This window comes from Chelonia mydas, chromosome 8, assembly GCF_015237465.2.
Source record: "Chelonia mydas isolate rCheMyd1 chromosome 8, rCheMyd1.pri.v2, whole genome shotgun sequence".
Classification (NCBI taxonomy): Eukaryota; Metazoa; Chordata; order Testudines; family Cheloniidae; genus Chelonia; species Chelonia mydas.
Window position 1 is genome coordinate 62,431,645 of NC_057854.1, and position 18,208 is coordinate 62,449,852.

Genomic DNA, 18,208 nt, shown 5'->3' on the forward strand with positions numbered 1-18,208 from the left:
GTAACAGCCGTGTTAGTCTGTATTCGCAAAAAGAAAAGGAGTACTTGTGGCATCTTCGAGACTAACCAATTTATTTGAGCATAAGTCCACAATATGCATCCGATGAAGTGAGCTGTAGCTCACGAAAGCTTATGCTCAAATAAATTGGTTAGTCTCTAAGGTGCCACAAGTACTCCTTTTCTTTTAATGCACTTAGAGCATTTTCTGTGGGGACGCACACACTCGAATATATAAAACCGATTTCTAAAAAACCGATTTCTATAAATTAGACCTAATTTCGTAGTGTAGACATACCCTCAGAGACTAAGTCTCTGGAGTCCCAGGCTAGTGCCCTAACCACTGGACCACCTTTCCACTCTGCCTGCTTTTGGGGCTTTTTGGTTAAGTTCCAGAATTTGACCAATTTACTGGGGACAGAGCATCCCATCAATGCACACTAGTTTTGGATTTGTTTGTTATTCCCAGCTGGTTCTGGCAAATCAATCAGTTACAGGACTGGTCAACTTTCCAATTCACTGCTTACAGAGGAAGGCAGAAATAGTTTGTTCACATACTGCGAAACACACGTAGCTCACTACTGCTCAAGTTTTCTGCAGACCTTGGTTCATCTTTCTTTGCATTTTTCATCATACCCTAAAGTTTCCAGTCAATTTATTTCAGGATGGGACTGTTAATAAGCCACAAAATATACAAGACAGGAATGTTCAGGTTATCTTAATTGCTAAATGTTTTGTACGCTGTTTTCATTTAAAAAAAGAAAATTAAGATTATGCATGTTTAATCTTTAACCAAAAGGAACAATCATTTCTATATAATTCTGTTAAATAGATTGTGGTTGCATCTACTAAATTATTTTCTTTTCCCAAAAGTCAGTTTTTCCCCCCAAAAGTAAAAAGGTCTGAATGTTTTCCTGAACAAAACCAACATTCTGGTACAAGATCAAGGTTGCTAGGGAGATTTCCCATACATCCTCCTATTGGCCAGGTGGGAAATACTACTTCTATCAGCATATTAGCAAAAATAGGAAGTGCAGAAGCATATGTGATTACGTTTTAAGCATCAAAAAAAGGTTTGGCGTTGGCTTGAGTTTGGGGTGAAGATTTGGCTCAGATCTTATTTTATCCAAACCCAGTTGCCCATCCTGCTTTACTTGAAATTAGTTGTAGAAATGTATCTTTGATCAAAGACATAAATAAACGTGTATAACCCATACATGTAAACTGTAATCCATGCAAATATGCCAAAAAAAACCAACAACCAGGAAACAATCTGTGAATATTACAAATAACTGGTTAATGGATATTGAACATAAGATGTTGGTTAAAGATACTGTTAGATGCTTATTTTCATTCATCTGAAGGAACCAATCAGCTAGAAAAAAAATGGAAAGTAAAGAAGTTACTTGTAAAGATATATTTTTGAAGCTAATAGTAGCCCTGAGAGCTTCCAAACTCCTGGCTCCATGGCAGGAAGTCCCAGGTTTTCTCAGTGACTGAACTAGCTCAGTGGCAGCTCTGTGGCAGGGCATCCGGAAGCCCGAAGAGACATGGCTGAACCAGGAACCTCAGACTTGGGCTCTCTGCCATGGAATTTCATTTTGAAATTTTCAAAATAAATGCTTCAATTATTTCTCAGCTGAATTTTTTGGAACGTTCCTTCCGTGGGAAATTTTCACTTTTTGTTCTGAAACAGAATGATTTTTTTAAAATCAAAATTCTAGAATGTCCCACAGAAGGGACATTCTGATGTTCAACCAGCTGTAGTATCATCTACCACAAACTGTTAATTTCCTTATTGTAGAATTCTCTACAGTCCTGCCTGTTACGTACAAACTTTACAAACAAATGCTCTTGGGGCTTGAGTCAAAGTGCCATGAAGCATGAGGAGGGAGACTCTCATGTGAATAATTCTTGGCACAGGGTTGGGTGCCAAGGAAAATCTCTTAATGTCATTAGAGGACACTTTAATCCAAAAATATGTTTTAAGGATCCAAGATTCCCTGTTCCTTCTCCATTTAAAACACCATTATCAGAATAACCTCTCCAAATTAGCAGAGTTACACTGATTTATCCCAGCTGGGGATCTGATCTCATGTTTTTAATTTCTTAATAATAACTTGCATACTTCTACTGGAATATTCAACACTTTGATATTAAGCAACAGTTTTTATCTTGTGAACAAGGCATAAATCTCACTTTATACATTAGAATTTCAGAGAATATTATATTTGACTCTGTTCAGTCACTATGTCATGTATTGATTGTATTTTATACACCCTTAGACATCCTCAATAAAAATAAATAAATAAAAAACTTGGCTTAGTGGACAAGTTATCAATATTGTGGTTAAACTAAAGATTACTTCTTCCTGTGTTTACATTTAGGGTATTCCAGACTCCCCTCTAAACATTGTACCCTAAGTCCAGAAGATGTTGGATCCAATTTATATCCCCATTTACACACAAATTGAACAAAGATCCCTGATAACACATAGATTTTTTCTTCATAAGGCCATCTCAGCTGTATTTTGTTCCTCTCCATATCCTCCGGGGTTACGGTACAAGGCTCTGCAAAAAAAAGAAATGGCACTTTAGTTATTTGCACATGGGTCTGACCTGAACATTTGACTCAACAGCACTTTCTTTGTAAATTATGTATTCGCAAATGCTTCAAATAAATAAAAAGATCAGTGCTATTTTCTCTTTGCCTCTGATGTTACAGAGACAGATGCTCCAGTAAAGAGTGGTTTAGAGTAGCAGCCATGTTAGTCTGTATTCGCAAAAAGAAAAGGAGTACTTGTGGCACCTTAGAGACTAACCAATTTATTTGAGCATAAGCTTTCGTGAGCTACAGCTCACTTCATCGGGTGCAACTAAGGTGCCACAAGTACTCCTTTTCTTTTTCCAGTAAAGAGCGTAGACCTTCTTCCCTTCTGTCATAGATCCTAGCAAATACCCCCTTGTGGACACTTGCTAAGTCCAGCCATTGCCACAATTTTAAGGTCCCTAGGCACACTCTCAGGGCTCAGACCTTTCATGTCCAGGGCTCAGACCGCTGTCCAATTGCCTAGCGCTTGGATGGAAAGATGACTCTTCAGAGTTCCTTGCACCTAAACCCACCCTATCCCAGAACTCCACCCAAAAGGTGTGAAGCTCCTGGTTTACAGTTTAAGACTCCCAGGGGCACACAACAGTTAGGAAGAAGTTCACACACACACACTTTGCACAGCATGTAACACATTTGCTCTTTTACTTAATATAAAATGCCGGACAGTATAGACCACACAAAATAATAAAGCTCTGAGACTGCAGTGTCCTACACTAGTTCACCCTGCTCTTGCGTGTCCTTGAGGAACCTTGTGTGTCCAGGAAAGTAGGCAGTTCCCTGCCTCATTCAGTCTGTCACATGCTGGCTGGTCTCTGTCCCTCATGGAGTTCCTTACCCAGCTTGCGTGACCTTGTTCTCTCCTCCCCCATTCTTCCTGTCTGGCCTTCTCTGTTCCTGTTTGGTTGGCTATTTAAATCCCACCAGCTTCCTTTGTTTTGTGTTTTGTGTCACTCTCAACTGCTCCAACCTTTCTTTCTCCCTTCAAGATGCAGCTGCTTTTCAGCATAACCTTTGTGTCATTAACTGTAAATATTTCCCATTGTCCCTCTCTGGTGTGTACCTGCTACAGGACTTGTCAGCAATGGTGGATCCATATACAAATTGGCAGTTTTCCATAATACAATGCCACAATATCAACCAGATTTCATAAACTGTACAGTCATAGTCCCAATTCATCTCCTGATGGAGAATTATGCAATGAAATGTCTATGGGGAAAATTTCTTCCCAATTAGAGCTAGGAAAATAGTGAGAGTAAATAAATATCCACAGATATTCTCTTGACTTCTAATTCATTTGTAACGTGACCATGTCCACACCAATTCTTACTTATTTACAAGGAACACTGGAGCAACCATTGGCTCAGTAGAATGTGGGGTGAAGTCACACGTGCATGCCACTACTGGGGTTACACAGGAGTCCCGGTGAGGGGGAAACTGAGCAAAGGATTTAAAAGATAAATAAACTGGTGCGATCAACATCATGAGCAGCCTTGATGAGGAGATTGTAGTACAGTGGGCCAAGAGGATGGATGCTGCAGTCCCTCCAGCTGCGAGGGCCAGCCCTTTGTACCATCAGTAAGCAAGGCAGGACAGGGCAAGCAGAGCCAGTGATAGTGCTATGGGGTGCCACAGACACAGGAGTAGGAACAGCCATAAAAGCTGCAGGTGGTAAGGTCTTTGCTGCTGAAGTTGACCAGCAGGTGGTACCAGTGAGAGTAACTGCCACAGCTGGGCATCTTTTCTCCATGAGTGGAGGCACACTTTGGGAAAGAGCAGGAGCTTTTGTGGAGTGCAAACAGCTCCTGAGGACCAGAAGGATGAAGCAGAATGGCTGGATGAAAGCCACAGGCTATATTCAGGTAGCCAGAATATAATGAATGCCAGGCTTTTAGCCTTAGGAAGAGGAACGTTATTCTTAATTAATTATTATTATCTGCTACATGATGCATAGAGAGTAGAGCTAGTCAGAAAATGAGGTTTTCTTCTGCAGAATTTCTAACTTTTCAGCAAAATAATAATTGAAAAAAATTGTTGGAAATGCCACCATGGTGCCTTATGGGAGTTATAGTTCATCTGTCTCACGATCCCATTCTCCTCAGGCTTCCTGGTTGGACTGCATTTCCCTTGATATGCCATGGTCTCCCCCACTGGGTGAGGATAAGTGGTGCATCATGGAAATCCCTGGCCACAGTGCATCATGGGAGATGTATTTCAGCTGGGGAGCCCAGCCTACAGTGGAGGATGCCACAACTGAAGCATTGGAACTACAAGTACCATGAAGAACCACCACAGCATATGCAAATACAAATTTTTGGTCAGAAACTGAAAACTTTGATTTTCAAGGATTTGTTTTTTCAACAACAAAAAATAAAAACTTTACACGGAAAGAAGAAATTTTTGTGAAAAAAAATCAGTCAAAAACCCAATTTTCAGTCAAAAAATGTTTAGATGGAAAATTTTTGACCAGCCCTAAAAGGGGGAATCACATCACTCACACAAGCATCATACAAATACGTTAGGCTCAGTCATCAATGCTCATGCTCAGCACCATCTGTGGAGGTGGCAAAGATTGTCTAAAAGCCACTTTTATGCCTCCCCTGATCCTGGAGACAGCTGGGGACTGATCCCAGAAGACCCAGAAATTCAGGGCTAGAATTCTGCAGTGAGCATCAGGAGCAGAAACAGAAGCAACATTCTCATCACATGGACAGAGCATTACACAAGAAGCTATGCACAATCGTGGAAATATGGGATCGCTCCTACCCCGCCCTCATTTGAACCTTTTCTCATAAGAATGTAAAGATGCTGATGAAGACAACTCTTGTGTAATGAAATGTAACAAAAGCCCCAGACTTTAGAGACAGAAACAGGAATGGCTCTGGTATGTAGATAGGTACTTGTGCTAGCCTGAGTTCTGTGTTGCCAACAAATACCAGAGCCCAAATACGGAGTCTACTAAATTTTTCCTCTTTCCTCCTTTCCACATTCTATAATCCCTAATTATTAACTAACTGAATTCTAAGGGACTTCCAGGAAAGGAGGCAACAAATTCCACATTCTCTGTGTGTAAAGAAGACAATCACTGGCAGGTTTTCCCATTCACTGCTTTATGGGGCATGTACTTATTGGCGCTCAGAATCCTTTCTGGTTATTTTCCACCACCATCTCCATGGGTTTCACCTCTGCTACTAGTCTCATACTCTGGCTATGGGTATTGTGTGTAAGCAGGCAGCGTTGTTCATCTTAAAAAATAACACAGCTTCGTAACTCACTACTGTACTTTTTCATATAATTGATTTTTGTACATACCTAAGCAAACCGGTGGGTCTGTCCATTGTCCAGAGTCACATCTAACACTTTGAGGTCCCTTCAATATATGCAAACTTTTGCATTTATATTCCACTGTTGAATTTAGTACATATTGTTTTAATGGGAATGAAACAATGTCTCCATTATCAATTCTTGGTGGAGGCCCACACTTTCCACCAGCCTCTGAAATGAAGTATAGAAATAGAAAATAAAACTACTGGGCAGCATTTAGTTACTGTAAATGCTGTAATATGACAGTACAGCACTATCAATTCACTCTAATTTGGAGACCAGGAAAAATCAAAGGAAAAAGTGAAAAACATCTATCCTGATATTGGAACAGAAACCAAAATATTAAAAGTCATACGGACATTCAAGTTGCAGCAGTACTGTATGAAACTGATGGCAAACTAGGGTAACAAGATGCTCTAGCTCTTCATGAATTGGTTCTGGGTGGACTTTGAAGCAGGGAATGTATCCTGTTTTGAAATCCTTTGGCTTGCCAGTCATTTCCACCATACTAATCACACCATTCCAACTTAATATTTGACACACAAAGTGAAGGAGGCTTTGACACAATTCATCTTGTGCCGAGGCTTCTTATTTGTGCTAGTGTTCCCACTTCTTGTCACTCAAGTAGTCACTGGCCTGTGCAGAGCCTCATTTCTCCATGAACATGTTAACCACTGAGGTATTTCAGACAGTGGTTGAGTACATTAGAGCATTAGATACTCTTCCTGTGGTGACTAAGTATTGAGAGGAGGAGGAGGAGGAAAGAGAATTAAGAGAGATGAGAGATGGAGGGTAAAAACTAGGTAAGAGGATTCAAGTTAAGGAGAGAAATGGAGAAAACGGGTTAAAAAGTGTAACATAAAACACAAAATGAAAAAAGGAAGAAATACTGACTAGATAAGAAAATGAGCAATGAGAGTTCAACAAAGAAATTAAACAAAAGAGAAAAAGAGGAGGAAAATAAAAAAAGGAAACATGCCAAGGAGAAAAACCAATGGTAATAATAAGAAGTGATGTAATCATGAATGGAGTTAATGCTTCGCTCTCTGGAAAAGGCCTTGGGCCCAACAGATTAACAATGGATTATACAAATACAGGAAAGAGAAGCACCACTCATCATTTGATAGTTACTCTCAATAAATATCAAACGATAATGATTTGATTAGTAAAATAGCCCAGAGTGGCTAAAGGGGCTGCAAAGGATTGTTTCTGCACGGGGAAGTCATCAGCTGAAAAAGGCAGTGTCTGGAGGGATTGTGTTGGGGCAGAGATGACCTGCAGCATGTACCCCTAGCCAGTTCTGAGCTGAGGAGTTGTCTCTTATGGTTTTTCAACCATCATTGGCCTCAGAACCAGGCTCAAAGCCACTTTTCCCCCACCCATCCTCAGCTGTGCTTACCTTATACTCGGCACAGCTGAGGAACTGGCCCCATGCTTGAAGGCACTGGCCCACATTGGGAGCCATGTGTAGCCTTTCCACCCTAAGGAGAATTCTGGAAGCCACTGTGCCATAGGGAGGGAACACCTCCTGAGCTCAATGATGCACAGGGGGTCTGTGCATGCTGCACCACCCCTAAGGAAAGAGGGGGTGGTGTTGCCAACTCTCAGGATTTTGTGATGAGTTACATGGTATTTCATGTGCTGTTTTTTTTTTTTTAATTCCAATTCCTGGAGTTATGTTATTATGTGAGAATTTCAGCTGTCATTAAAAAAATAAAAAGACGATAAACCTCATGGATGTGGAGGAGCACTTGAAAACATGGCCCAGAGGGTTAAAAAAAACAGAAGACAAACAGACCCCAAATTTATTATTTTTAAATATTTTATCATTGTTTAGTGCATCTGATGAGTTTAGCAGGCCTTATTCATAATTACTGAATGCTTGAGGTTGGCAATACAAGGGGAGTGTTCTCCCTTTTGTGGCTGGCCAGATCCTCTAGCCAGTGTGAGCCAAGGCCCCTCCCCTTTCTGTCCTCTTTCCAGAAGGAACTAAAGGGCAACAGGCTCTGTACTGAGAGCAGGGACTGCAATATATGATTGTTTCCCCCGTCTTCCCCCCCGCAAAAAAAAAATATTAACAGAAATACCCTGGTTTTATTTTATTGTCAAAAGAACTGGAAAATTAAAATATTATATTTGTGGAAAATGTGTGTGTTGAGAGAAAAGATCTTTCTGCTGAAAAAAATTAGTTGGAAATGTTTCTGTCTACTCTAGTTATTAGTAAAGGAAGATTCATAAGCTCTTTGAGGCAGGGGCGGTCTCTTTATGCATATGGCTACAGTGCCTAGCACAATGGGTCCCTAATACTACTATTTTGGGGAAGTTCTGTGGCCTGTGTTCTACAGTACGTCACACTAGATCATCAAATCGTATCCTTCTGACCTTGGACTCTATGGATTTTCCTGCCCAAATAAGCAGGTTTCCTAAATAGCTGCCCAAATAGCTATGGTTTCCTAAAAACAAATGCAGTCTATAGAACTTTAAATGGTGGGGCAATGTTTAAAGAAACTGTGTTTTTTTCCTGAATTTAGAAGTTAACTTAGACTTTTAAAAGACCTTTTACATTTTGTTCATATTTCATCAATTTAACTTTTCATTTATTTTTTATAAAAGTCATAATTACTTAAAATGGTTTACATTTATAGTATGATTTTGACTTTAATGTATATAAACCAATAAACTGCTATTAAAAATAAACCATTCCAATCGTAATGATACCGGTGGCAGCTGGACAAGAAGGTCTTACTCTTTTTCAAGACTACATTGCTTCTGCCAGAGAGAGATTATAACGAGGAGTCCTTTTGGCACTTTAGAGACAAACACATTTATTTGGGCGTAAGCTTTCATGGGCATGAAGTGGGTTTTAGCCCACAAAAGCTTATACCCAAATAAACGTGTTAGTCTCTAAGGTGCCACAAGGACTCCTTGTTGTTTTTGCTGATACAGATATCATGGCTACCGCCTGAAACCAGAGAGATTATAGAATATATTCTACTTCTTTAACTGCATTACCACCTCCAGCTTCAAATTACATTTTCATAGTATTTTCCTGTAAATAAAAGGTAAATGGCAACACCATAAGCACACTCACATTATTGCCACAACATTAAAAATAATAATTTTAATGAGCAGAGGATGTTAACATTTACTCTAAGAGTATGATAACTTTATAGCTAATGGAAGAGGAACCATATCACTTATTTTTCTGATTTTTTGTTTCTAAACAAAGCAATGGAATGTACAGCTTTTGGGTTTCCCAGAGGCTCTAGTTGGGTGGGCGGGCTACCTGGCTCCCCAGCTACTTGGGCTGATAAGAAGTTTGAACTTATTTTAAATTTTTCTGATGGAAGAATGCTGAGTAACTGGCCGTTGCTAGGGTTCTCTCTCAATTACCTACGTTTATAGTATTTTTATGTTGAAATTTCCATAAAATGATGACATAATATCATCTTAAGAATTTTCACCCAGATAAAACCATGCCAGCTTCCTCAAAAGTGGTCTCATGTATCTAGATTTTTTATATTTTTGGGGTGGGCCACAGACATCGATCTCTGTGTTATGGAAAACACCAAATATTTTTAAAATTGCTAATTTAAGGGGGGGCTTTTCCAAGTTGATACTCACTAAAGATGACCTAATTCAAAGCTGATTGCACCAAGTTGCATGGCTCCAAGGTAGGCCTCTCACTATGAGGGGGGAGGTACATCAAGGTTGAGTAAGCAACTTTCACAAACAGTAAGAATCAAGTGTAAGGCTGAGCTCCCTTGCGAGACATCCCAGCTGTTTAATATTATTTAATTTTAGGGTGTGGAATTGTGGTTGTAAGCATGCTTATGTAGAACACTACCCATAAAGTCTTCATGGGGAAACCACCAGAAGAAAATTTCCCTATGTTAACACAGCCCAAATAATGTCTCATAGAACTTATTTATTAGAGAGTGGGTTCTGCATTCTATGTTTAAAAGTCCTGAGAGATTTGATATTGTCATTTATGATAACTTGTCTGGTAACTTCTGATAGTTGTCAAACTTCTCCTTATCAAGAGTGTTCTGTTAAAGTCTGAATTATAATATAATATCTCTGTCGATGTGAGAGGAAAGTATTAACCACTATACTAGATGGAAGAAGCTTTGTAATTGGCTCTGGGATTGCGATTCAGACATTATCTTAATACTGAAACCAAATTATTATCTATTTAACCAGTGCAAAGTTATATATTTAATTGACTTTGGTAAAATTCCTTACTTGGGATTTACAATGAAATGGACAGCCATCTCCTCAGATTCCTTCTTAGAATTTATATGAAATTTTTTTGCATTAATTTGATGATTTGACTAATTTGATTATTTAATTTCAATCCAATATTGAGACTAATTTGTTGATTTCTTGAACTTTCATTAATTTTATTTTTATTAGATTGTTGTAACACTATTTTTAGTTTAGTTTAATGAAATAGCAACTTAGCTTTGGTGATATGTTTTCTTGGTTTTATTTTAATTTGTTTAATAGTTTTAGTAACATTTATAAAATCAATACAGTCACATTTCTTTCAGTAAGCAACATGGGTTCAGAAACTTTGAAGGCACAGGGTGGATATTGGCCAGTCAACCTAGAAGCTTGATGAGCTCCCCCTAAATAAGTCTCTTGGTCTCACAGTCTATACAAAGCCCTGACCAGTAGAATTGTCCAGAAAGAGATAGGAGTATGTTTTCTTCTTCCTTAAAACCATTATTAATATTATTGGACCTTTGGAAGACTTTCGAGACCAAATGGCAATGACTGGAGTTGAAAAAGTTGTCATCCCTGTGCAAAAGGGGGGAATTATCTGTGGTATAGTAAAATGGGAATGTTTGTTAAAAATAAACAAAGGCTAGATTCTTTCAGTTGGAATGCTATAAAAGTTCCTCAGAAGGTCCGAGGTTGCCTCAGATAAACTATAGCTATATATCCCTCATGCACTTGTTTGTAATCCTCTGACACAGATTCAGACATCAGGCCTTCCTTCCCTGGAAAGGAAGATTTCTTGACACCCCCTTTTCACCCTTTGGTCTTAGGTGTTTGGCCCTGTGACAGAGTGGTCTGGGACTTTGTGGTGCGATATACATTGAGGAGGTGTTTTCCCTTTAAGAAATTTCTATTGTTGATAAAACTCTTTTGTTGCAAGTGGCATGAGTGAGTGAATGAGATACAAATGGAGATGGCGTATGAGAGATCATATTCGTTTTTGGTATTTGTACCCCTCTGCTTTATGTCCGTATATGCTGCAAAATTTTGTTGTTCTACTTCCTATTTCACTTTTGTTGGGAATTAAATGAGTCCCAGAGTTTAGCAAGCGCTGACATTGGGAAATTAGTTGGGGTTGTCATGACAACAGTTAGCCAGGAAAAGCAAGAACTAGTTCCCCGGATTTGATTTGAAACACTAGGTGAGGAAATAGAGTCTGGGTCAATCAGGACAGAGGAAGGGCCAAATAAAAACAGGTTTCTTCAGTTTGTAAGGTGTGGATGATTCCACAAGAGTGGGAGCCTTGTGTGTGCTGGTGGGGCTGAGGCCTGTGAACTGGAACTAGTTAAGAACTAATGCCAGGATACTCAGACAGGGAAGCTGAGGGCAGTATACTGCAACTGTTATGCTGTTAATTTAAAGGCTGAAAGCTGCAGGTATTCTGAATCTGGATGCTGAAACCATTAAACTTCATGTGCTGAGACTGAACCTAGGAAGATTGTGTATGGGGAAAACCAAGTGTGAAACCTGAATTCTTTTTTATTCTTTGGGCATGTTCTGTCCCAGTTTTGGGAAGGATGAAAAGATTATATTATAGAAAGAGAGCACTTGTGACTATTTTATTAAACCTAGACCCATCAATTGAGAAGAGTCCCGGGGACAGGTCCTGTGCTCCTGTTTCAGAGGGAGGCAAGAAATTGGGCTCAGGGATTGTTCAAAAAATATTTTGAATAAGTAGGGTTCTCCCTCCCCACAGAGAGGTTTGGCTTAATGACTCACATCCCACTCTGGGGCTTGCCTATGGCTCCCTCAAGGAATGGTTTGGGCTCAAAAATGAACTCTCCAGAAGCCTGATGCCTTAGGACTGACTTGCCCAAGATGGGAGGTCCCCATGCTCTACCCCTTTCTGACACATGAGGTTTACCTGGGTCTGCATTTCCTCTGAAGGCTTGAGCCTGGAATATTGTGGGAGACCTCTAGGAGACCTTTGACAAGTGGCAGGAGTAGGAAGGGGTCTGGGCAAAAATGCCCCTTACCCAGCTACATGATGGTGGCACTGTGCATGTTGTGTCTAATGCTGCCTTTCTGTGATCCTATACGAGGTGGAGCCATTGCAATCTTCAGTCTGCTACACTGTCTTTCTGGTGTTGCTATTTTGAAGATGGGGGCATGGAAGTGGGAACTACTTGCCACTGGAGCTGGCTTTTCAAATTCCACCTGCCCCTTTCTCCATCTGCTGGAGGGAACAGAGGTGATTGCACCTGGGCTGCTGAAATGCTTCCTGCATGTTGGAATCAGAACTGCATTTTCCTTGCCTGGCTTCTATCTTTCGTGCCTGGACAGATTTCAAGCTGACCCCGACCCAGACTGGGCTGTGAGATGGAAACTCCATTCTGTTCATCAAGAACACAGAGCTTCCCAATGAGCTACTCAAAAAGGGGGGTGGGATGAAGCAGGAGACACAGAACTTCCTTTTTGCCTTTGGCTTTTTTGGCCTCGCTTTCCCGCAGAAGACTGTATGCAGCTCTTCAGAAGAGGAAGCAGTACTGAAGGGAAAAACTCCAGCAAGCAGACTGAAGTAACCATCATAATGGATCTGTGGCCCTTAGCATGATGAAGAATATATTTCTTTTTCTGGTGCATGTTTTGCAAGTCACATAATATAACAGGGATCGGTAACCTTTGGCACACAGCCTGCCAGAGTAAGCCCCCTGGCGGGCCGGGCCAGTTTGTTTACTTGCCGCATCCACAGGTTCAGCCGATTGCAGCTCCCAATGGCCTCGGTTCGCCATTCCAGGCCAATGGGGGCTGTGGGAAGCGGCGCCCAGCACATCCCTCAGCCCGCGCCGCTTCCTGCAGCCCCCATTCGCCTGGAGCACAGAACTGCAGCCAGTGGGAGCTGCGATCAGCCGAACCTGCAGACGCAGCAGGTAAACAAACTGGCTGAGCCTGCCAGGGGGCTTACCCTGGCGGGCTGCGTGCCAAAGGTTCCCAATCTCTGTAATATAGGGAGAAAGATACAGAGAGAAGTAAAAGCTTCTTAGTATGAATGCAGCTTTTGATTCCAACAGTATCTTCATTTTTAGGATATGTATAAATAATAAAATAAAATACCTCTGCATTCTGGTGGTTCTGACCATTTTTGCTTCTGACACGTCACTGTCTGTGACCCAATGAGGCTCAGCCCTTGTTGACATCGATAGCGCACTCTCTCACCAGGCAAATACCTTTGGTTTCCATACTCTAGAATCTGACCATTAGTAACTGCAGGTGGAGGTCCACATGTCATATCTGAAAAGATACATGGGCACATTTACAGTCACTGACATTTCCAAGAAATACTTCAGTTTAACCAAATCTTTAATGACATTTCATTAGCTGTGTATCATTTCTGTTCAGATCCTCCAGGCAAGGTATGTAATTTATTGTGTTTAGTTTATCAGAACCTTTTTAATTGTAGAAAACCAATTGACAAACCTTTTTAACTTCAGAGATTAATATAATTAATCTGAAATACCCTTGGTCTATAGAAAATAGATCCTGTCAAACGAACCTGATATATCTTTGATGCAATTACAAGTTTTGTTAAGTAGTGATGTAACAGACTTAGATTTCTGTAAAACATTTGACTTGGTACTATATGACAATTTGATTAAAAAACTAGAACAATACAAAATTAACATGTCATATATTAAATTGATTAAAAACTGGCAAACTGATAGGTCTCAAAATATAACTGTAACGGGAATCATCATCAAGCAAGTGTGTCTCTACCAGGATCCTATAGGGATCGGTCCTTGGCCTTATGCTATTTAACATTTTTATCAATGACTAGTTTTATCTGCACTTGAATCAGCTGCAGCCCTAGTCACAAAGAGAATATCAAAGAGAATACTGCAGACAGGAATGGGTTGGGATTTCAAGGGACACCAGAACTTCCCTCCACATCCTTCAAAAAAGATGAACAAGACAGACTTTTGAATTATTGAGGGGCTGAAAACATAAGAAACAGCATATAAGTCTTTTTCCTAACTTCTCCAAATGGAAAAATCTTAAAGTCAGCTTGTTTGGCTGAAAATATTTGCATCACCTTGATTTTACTCATTTCAAATTTAACTTTTCCTACACTTCATTTTTTTAAAGTTTTTCCTTTCCTGTTTTAAAGGAGACACTAGTTGCAGACTCTGTCACCTACAGATGTCCATATGGACTATGAGAGGAGTGAAGGAGACACTGTGATTTTACCCAAAGTTGGCAAAATTAATAATAAGCATGTTAAGGGCAGGGCTGCATGACCCCTCTCTTTGAACTGTCCATTGAGCTGGTGAAGTACTGAATGTTGTACCCATTCTAACGGCCGGATTCTGTTTGGCCCTAATACAGGTGCTCACTTGTGGCAAGGGTGCAAGGACCCTTCCCCGACTTTTGAATAGCTTACATAGTGGCCAGAGAGAATTTCAATCCCTATGCTCAGATGCATGTAAGGCCTGCTTTCTCTCTACTAGTGGTACATTGTTCTAAAAGGGGTAGGGCGGCAGGGCCACTGCTCCATCCTTCTACACAATAGACCATAGAGCTGACAAGCCATGGACTGGGGAAAATGAGCTGCAACCAAGGAGGGTAGTAGCGACATTCATTCAGACTCTGCTTGCCAGGGATGTTTCAGAAGGGATTCTGCAACCTCCTTCCCTTACTTGACACCCATATACTGGGCAGGTACAATCTGGCATAAATTGTTTTAATAAAAATTCAAACCTCTACCTTCGCAAGTTGGAGGTTGTGACCATTCCCTATTTATACAGGTGACATCATTTGGTCCATGACTTTCAAAACCTTCATGACACTGATACTGAACTCTTTCAGCAGGCCAATATCTTCTGTGTCTATGGTTTATGATCTCAGCATTGGCAACTGCAGGTGGATCTCCGCATGTTACATCTGAAAGGGGAGATTTATCAATGTGAAACACTTTTGTGCAGTATCTTATACTTTATGGCCCATAAAAGAAAACTCCAGGCACTCTCATAACAAAGGTAATGAAACAAATCTGTAAATGTGAGATGAGAGCATTTATTCTGTATTCCTTATTCAGGCAAAAAAAAGTCACAGGCTGCAGCACTGGACTCTATATTGTGACAAATAAGTAAATTGAAATATATTAAAACAACCTGCAGAACTTTTTGATAGTTTTAAAAATGCATTTAAGTTCTCTTCTTAGAAGCTGGGAGGAAAAACAATTTGCTTTCCTATTCTGTCCTTTTTCATTTGACAAACAACAAATCCTCTCGCAGCTCCTTCCATATCTGAAGTTATCAGCATTTGTGTATCAGCCTTGCCAGTGAATGAAGCACAGCCATGGAACAGAGTTTGGTGTTAACTTTCTGCTCCCTCTGTTGCCTCTGCAGGAGCAGAGGACAAAACAGTCAAGTTTCCTAAAGTATTTATCGAGTCTATCAGTATATCTATCTGATGCAACAAAAGGCACGAGGTACTGTGGGTAGCCAATCCCAGTGTATTCTGCACTGCCTTCAGGTGCACCTTGTGGGGAATTGTCCCTGTGTATTGTGCAGCAATCACTGTTTATTTAGGGATACCTATAGACTTCTCAGGAAATTGTGGGTACTTGATCCCCAAATTTCTACAATTTCCCTTGTTCCATCCCACAATATACTGCTCTCAAGCTCCATTTTTGAATTGGCTGCTGCAGTCTCCTTAAAGTATCGATCTACTCCAGCTGTTTCTCTGACTCAGCTCGATAACTGAAATAACCTTCTCTCTGGTCTTGACAAATGCACTCTTGATCTGGTCATATCCATTCAGAATGCTTCTGCAAAGATCATTTTCCGATCCCATCCCTTTGAACATGTCACCCACCTCTTTTAATCCCTCCACTGGCTACCCGCTTCACTATTGCATCAAATATCCCACCATCTCTCATTCACTAACAAACTCTCAATGCTCCTCTCCAATCGGCCCATGATGCCAGCCTCCACTGCCCACGTGTTCCATTTTCAAACTAGCACCTTCATGCTTTTTCCCATGCTGCCCCTCACACATGGGAGACACTCCCCATAAACATTCACAACGTAACCTAATTATCCTCCTTCAGATCCCACCTTTAAATTCTCCTTTTCCATGATGCCTACAAAAAAACTTGACAACGTAGGCCATTGGTGTGCTGATACCACTGTCTGTCATGCTAGCCAATAGTGTCTTCTTGTCTCCTTGTACTCCCAGTACACTCTGTATCCATCTGTTGACTCTTGTCTTATACGTAGATTGTAAGCACATTGGTATAGGGACTGTCTTTTTGTTCTGCGTCTGCACAGCATCTAACACAATGGGGCCCTGGTCTATGGCTAAGGATCCTAGGAACTATACTAATTCAAATAAATAATCGTCATCATCCCCTGGGTATCTGAGTGCCTATAATATTATAATAGGTTCCTGACAATTAAATCAAACTACACACTGTACCTTGACATTCAGGTAGCTGGGTCCACTGCCCTCTTTTACATGTTACCTCCTGTGATCCAACAGCAACAAAACCTGGGTGGCACTGATAGCGCACTGTTTCACCAGGTTCATAATTAGTCTTTACGCTACCTTCAGCCTGAGCATGGGGGACATCCGGTGCATCTCTGCATGGCATTTCTGAAAAAATAAATAGTCACACAAATTGAAAGTGAGTGAAACCCTCTCACAAATTACCTTAATTCAATAAAGCCAGTTTAACAATGTGCTCAGATACAAAAAGAGAAATTTTGAATAGAGGCTTCAAGCCGCACTCAGAAATGTTCACTGAGACATGAATGGGTATGAAACTTACACAATGTGCACTGTTAAATAAAATTGCTCAATACTTGGTTAATTAAATAAACAAACGCTAAATAAATTAGAATTCAGTTTTTGTGTTTGTTTAGTTTCTGCCTCAGTCTAAGATCAGCAATTCTGGTTGCTTCTTGTCTCCTGGATTTCTCATGCAATGGCCTGTCCTGTGCTAGGCCTTGTCAACACAGAGAAGTCATGTCATTGTAACTTAAATTGTTTTTTAAACTGAGTTACTTTAACCCCGTGCAAACTCCTCTGTAGACACTTTTATTTTGATTTAAGTATCTCACTTCAGTTTCATTTAAACCTGTTGTGACTAAACTGAATCTGGTTTAAACTGAAATAAACTTTTTTAGACACCATCACCATAGTATCTGAGTGACTGACAATGTTTAATGTATTTACTCTCATGACACACCCGTGAGGTATCTAAGTGCTATTATCCACACTTTACAGGTGAGAATTTGAGGCACAGAGAGAAAAAAGGTGATGTGCCCAAAGTCACACAGGAAGTCTGTGGTGGAGCAGGGAACTGAACGTGGGACATAAGAGAGTTCACAGACTGATACACCAGTTTAACTAAATAGGTTTAAAATCACAACTCAAGATAAACTTGGGCAACTACCTCATGTACACAAGCCCTTATTAATGCTATAGAGATGAAAAGATAGAACCCATCATAATAGCATCAGACCATCTCACAAGCTTTAATTAATTTATCTCCATAGTGCCCTCTGAGGTAAATAAGTATTATCCCTTTGCAGAAGGTAAACTGAGGCCCTGAAGGATTAAGTGACTTGCCCAAGATCACAAAGGACATTTGTTTTAGAATCAGGAACAGATGCCAGATATCTGAAGTCCCAGTCCAGTGCCTTAGCCACAAGACTAGACAGCCCAGTGCTATACCACATACTCATTTCAATAGTCCTAGGACTGTGTGATTATTATAGACCATGACTGTGGGTTGGGCAGCCATTGCTGGAATTTGCACTCACTATTATGTAGACTGGCTTAATACATTTTTTTTGTAAAGCCCTGGTTGTAACACCTATAAAAGTTGCATTGCATAGAGGGAAATGTTACTTCTCCCCTGGTATTCCCCATCCCAGGGACAGCACATGGGGAGGTTCACATTATAGAAAAATTGAAATGTTCAAGAAGAAACCCCAAATTAACTATTGCTTTTCCATAAAAACATATTTACCAACAAAGTCAAAATTACAGGA

General features: G+C 40.3%; 1 protein-coding gene across 1 annotated transcript in view; it reads right to left on the reverse strand.

Annotated features, from left to right (window-relative positions):
* Positions 1 to 561: 561 nt before the first annotated feature.
* The window catches only part of LOC119566990 (complement factor H-like), a 53,084-nt gene continuing 35,437 nt past the window's right edge, over positions 562 to 18,208 (reverse strand). The window contains exons 14-18 of the mRNA XM_043520697.1: positions 16,629 to 16,805; positions 14,913 to 15,089; positions 13,266 to 13,442; positions 5,916 to 6,098; positions 562 to 2,566 (exon numbers count right to left, since the gene is read on the reverse strand). Coding sequence (XP_043376632.1) covers positions 2,358 to 2,566; positions 5,916 to 6,098; positions 13,266 to 13,442; positions 14,913 to 15,089; positions 16,629 to 16,805 — 923 coding nt within the window. The 3' untranslated portion in view covers positions 562 to 2,357. The remainder of the gene's footprint in view (positions 2,567 to 5,915; positions 6,099 to 13,265; positions 13,443 to 14,912; positions 15,090 to 16,628; positions 16,806 to 18,208) is intronic.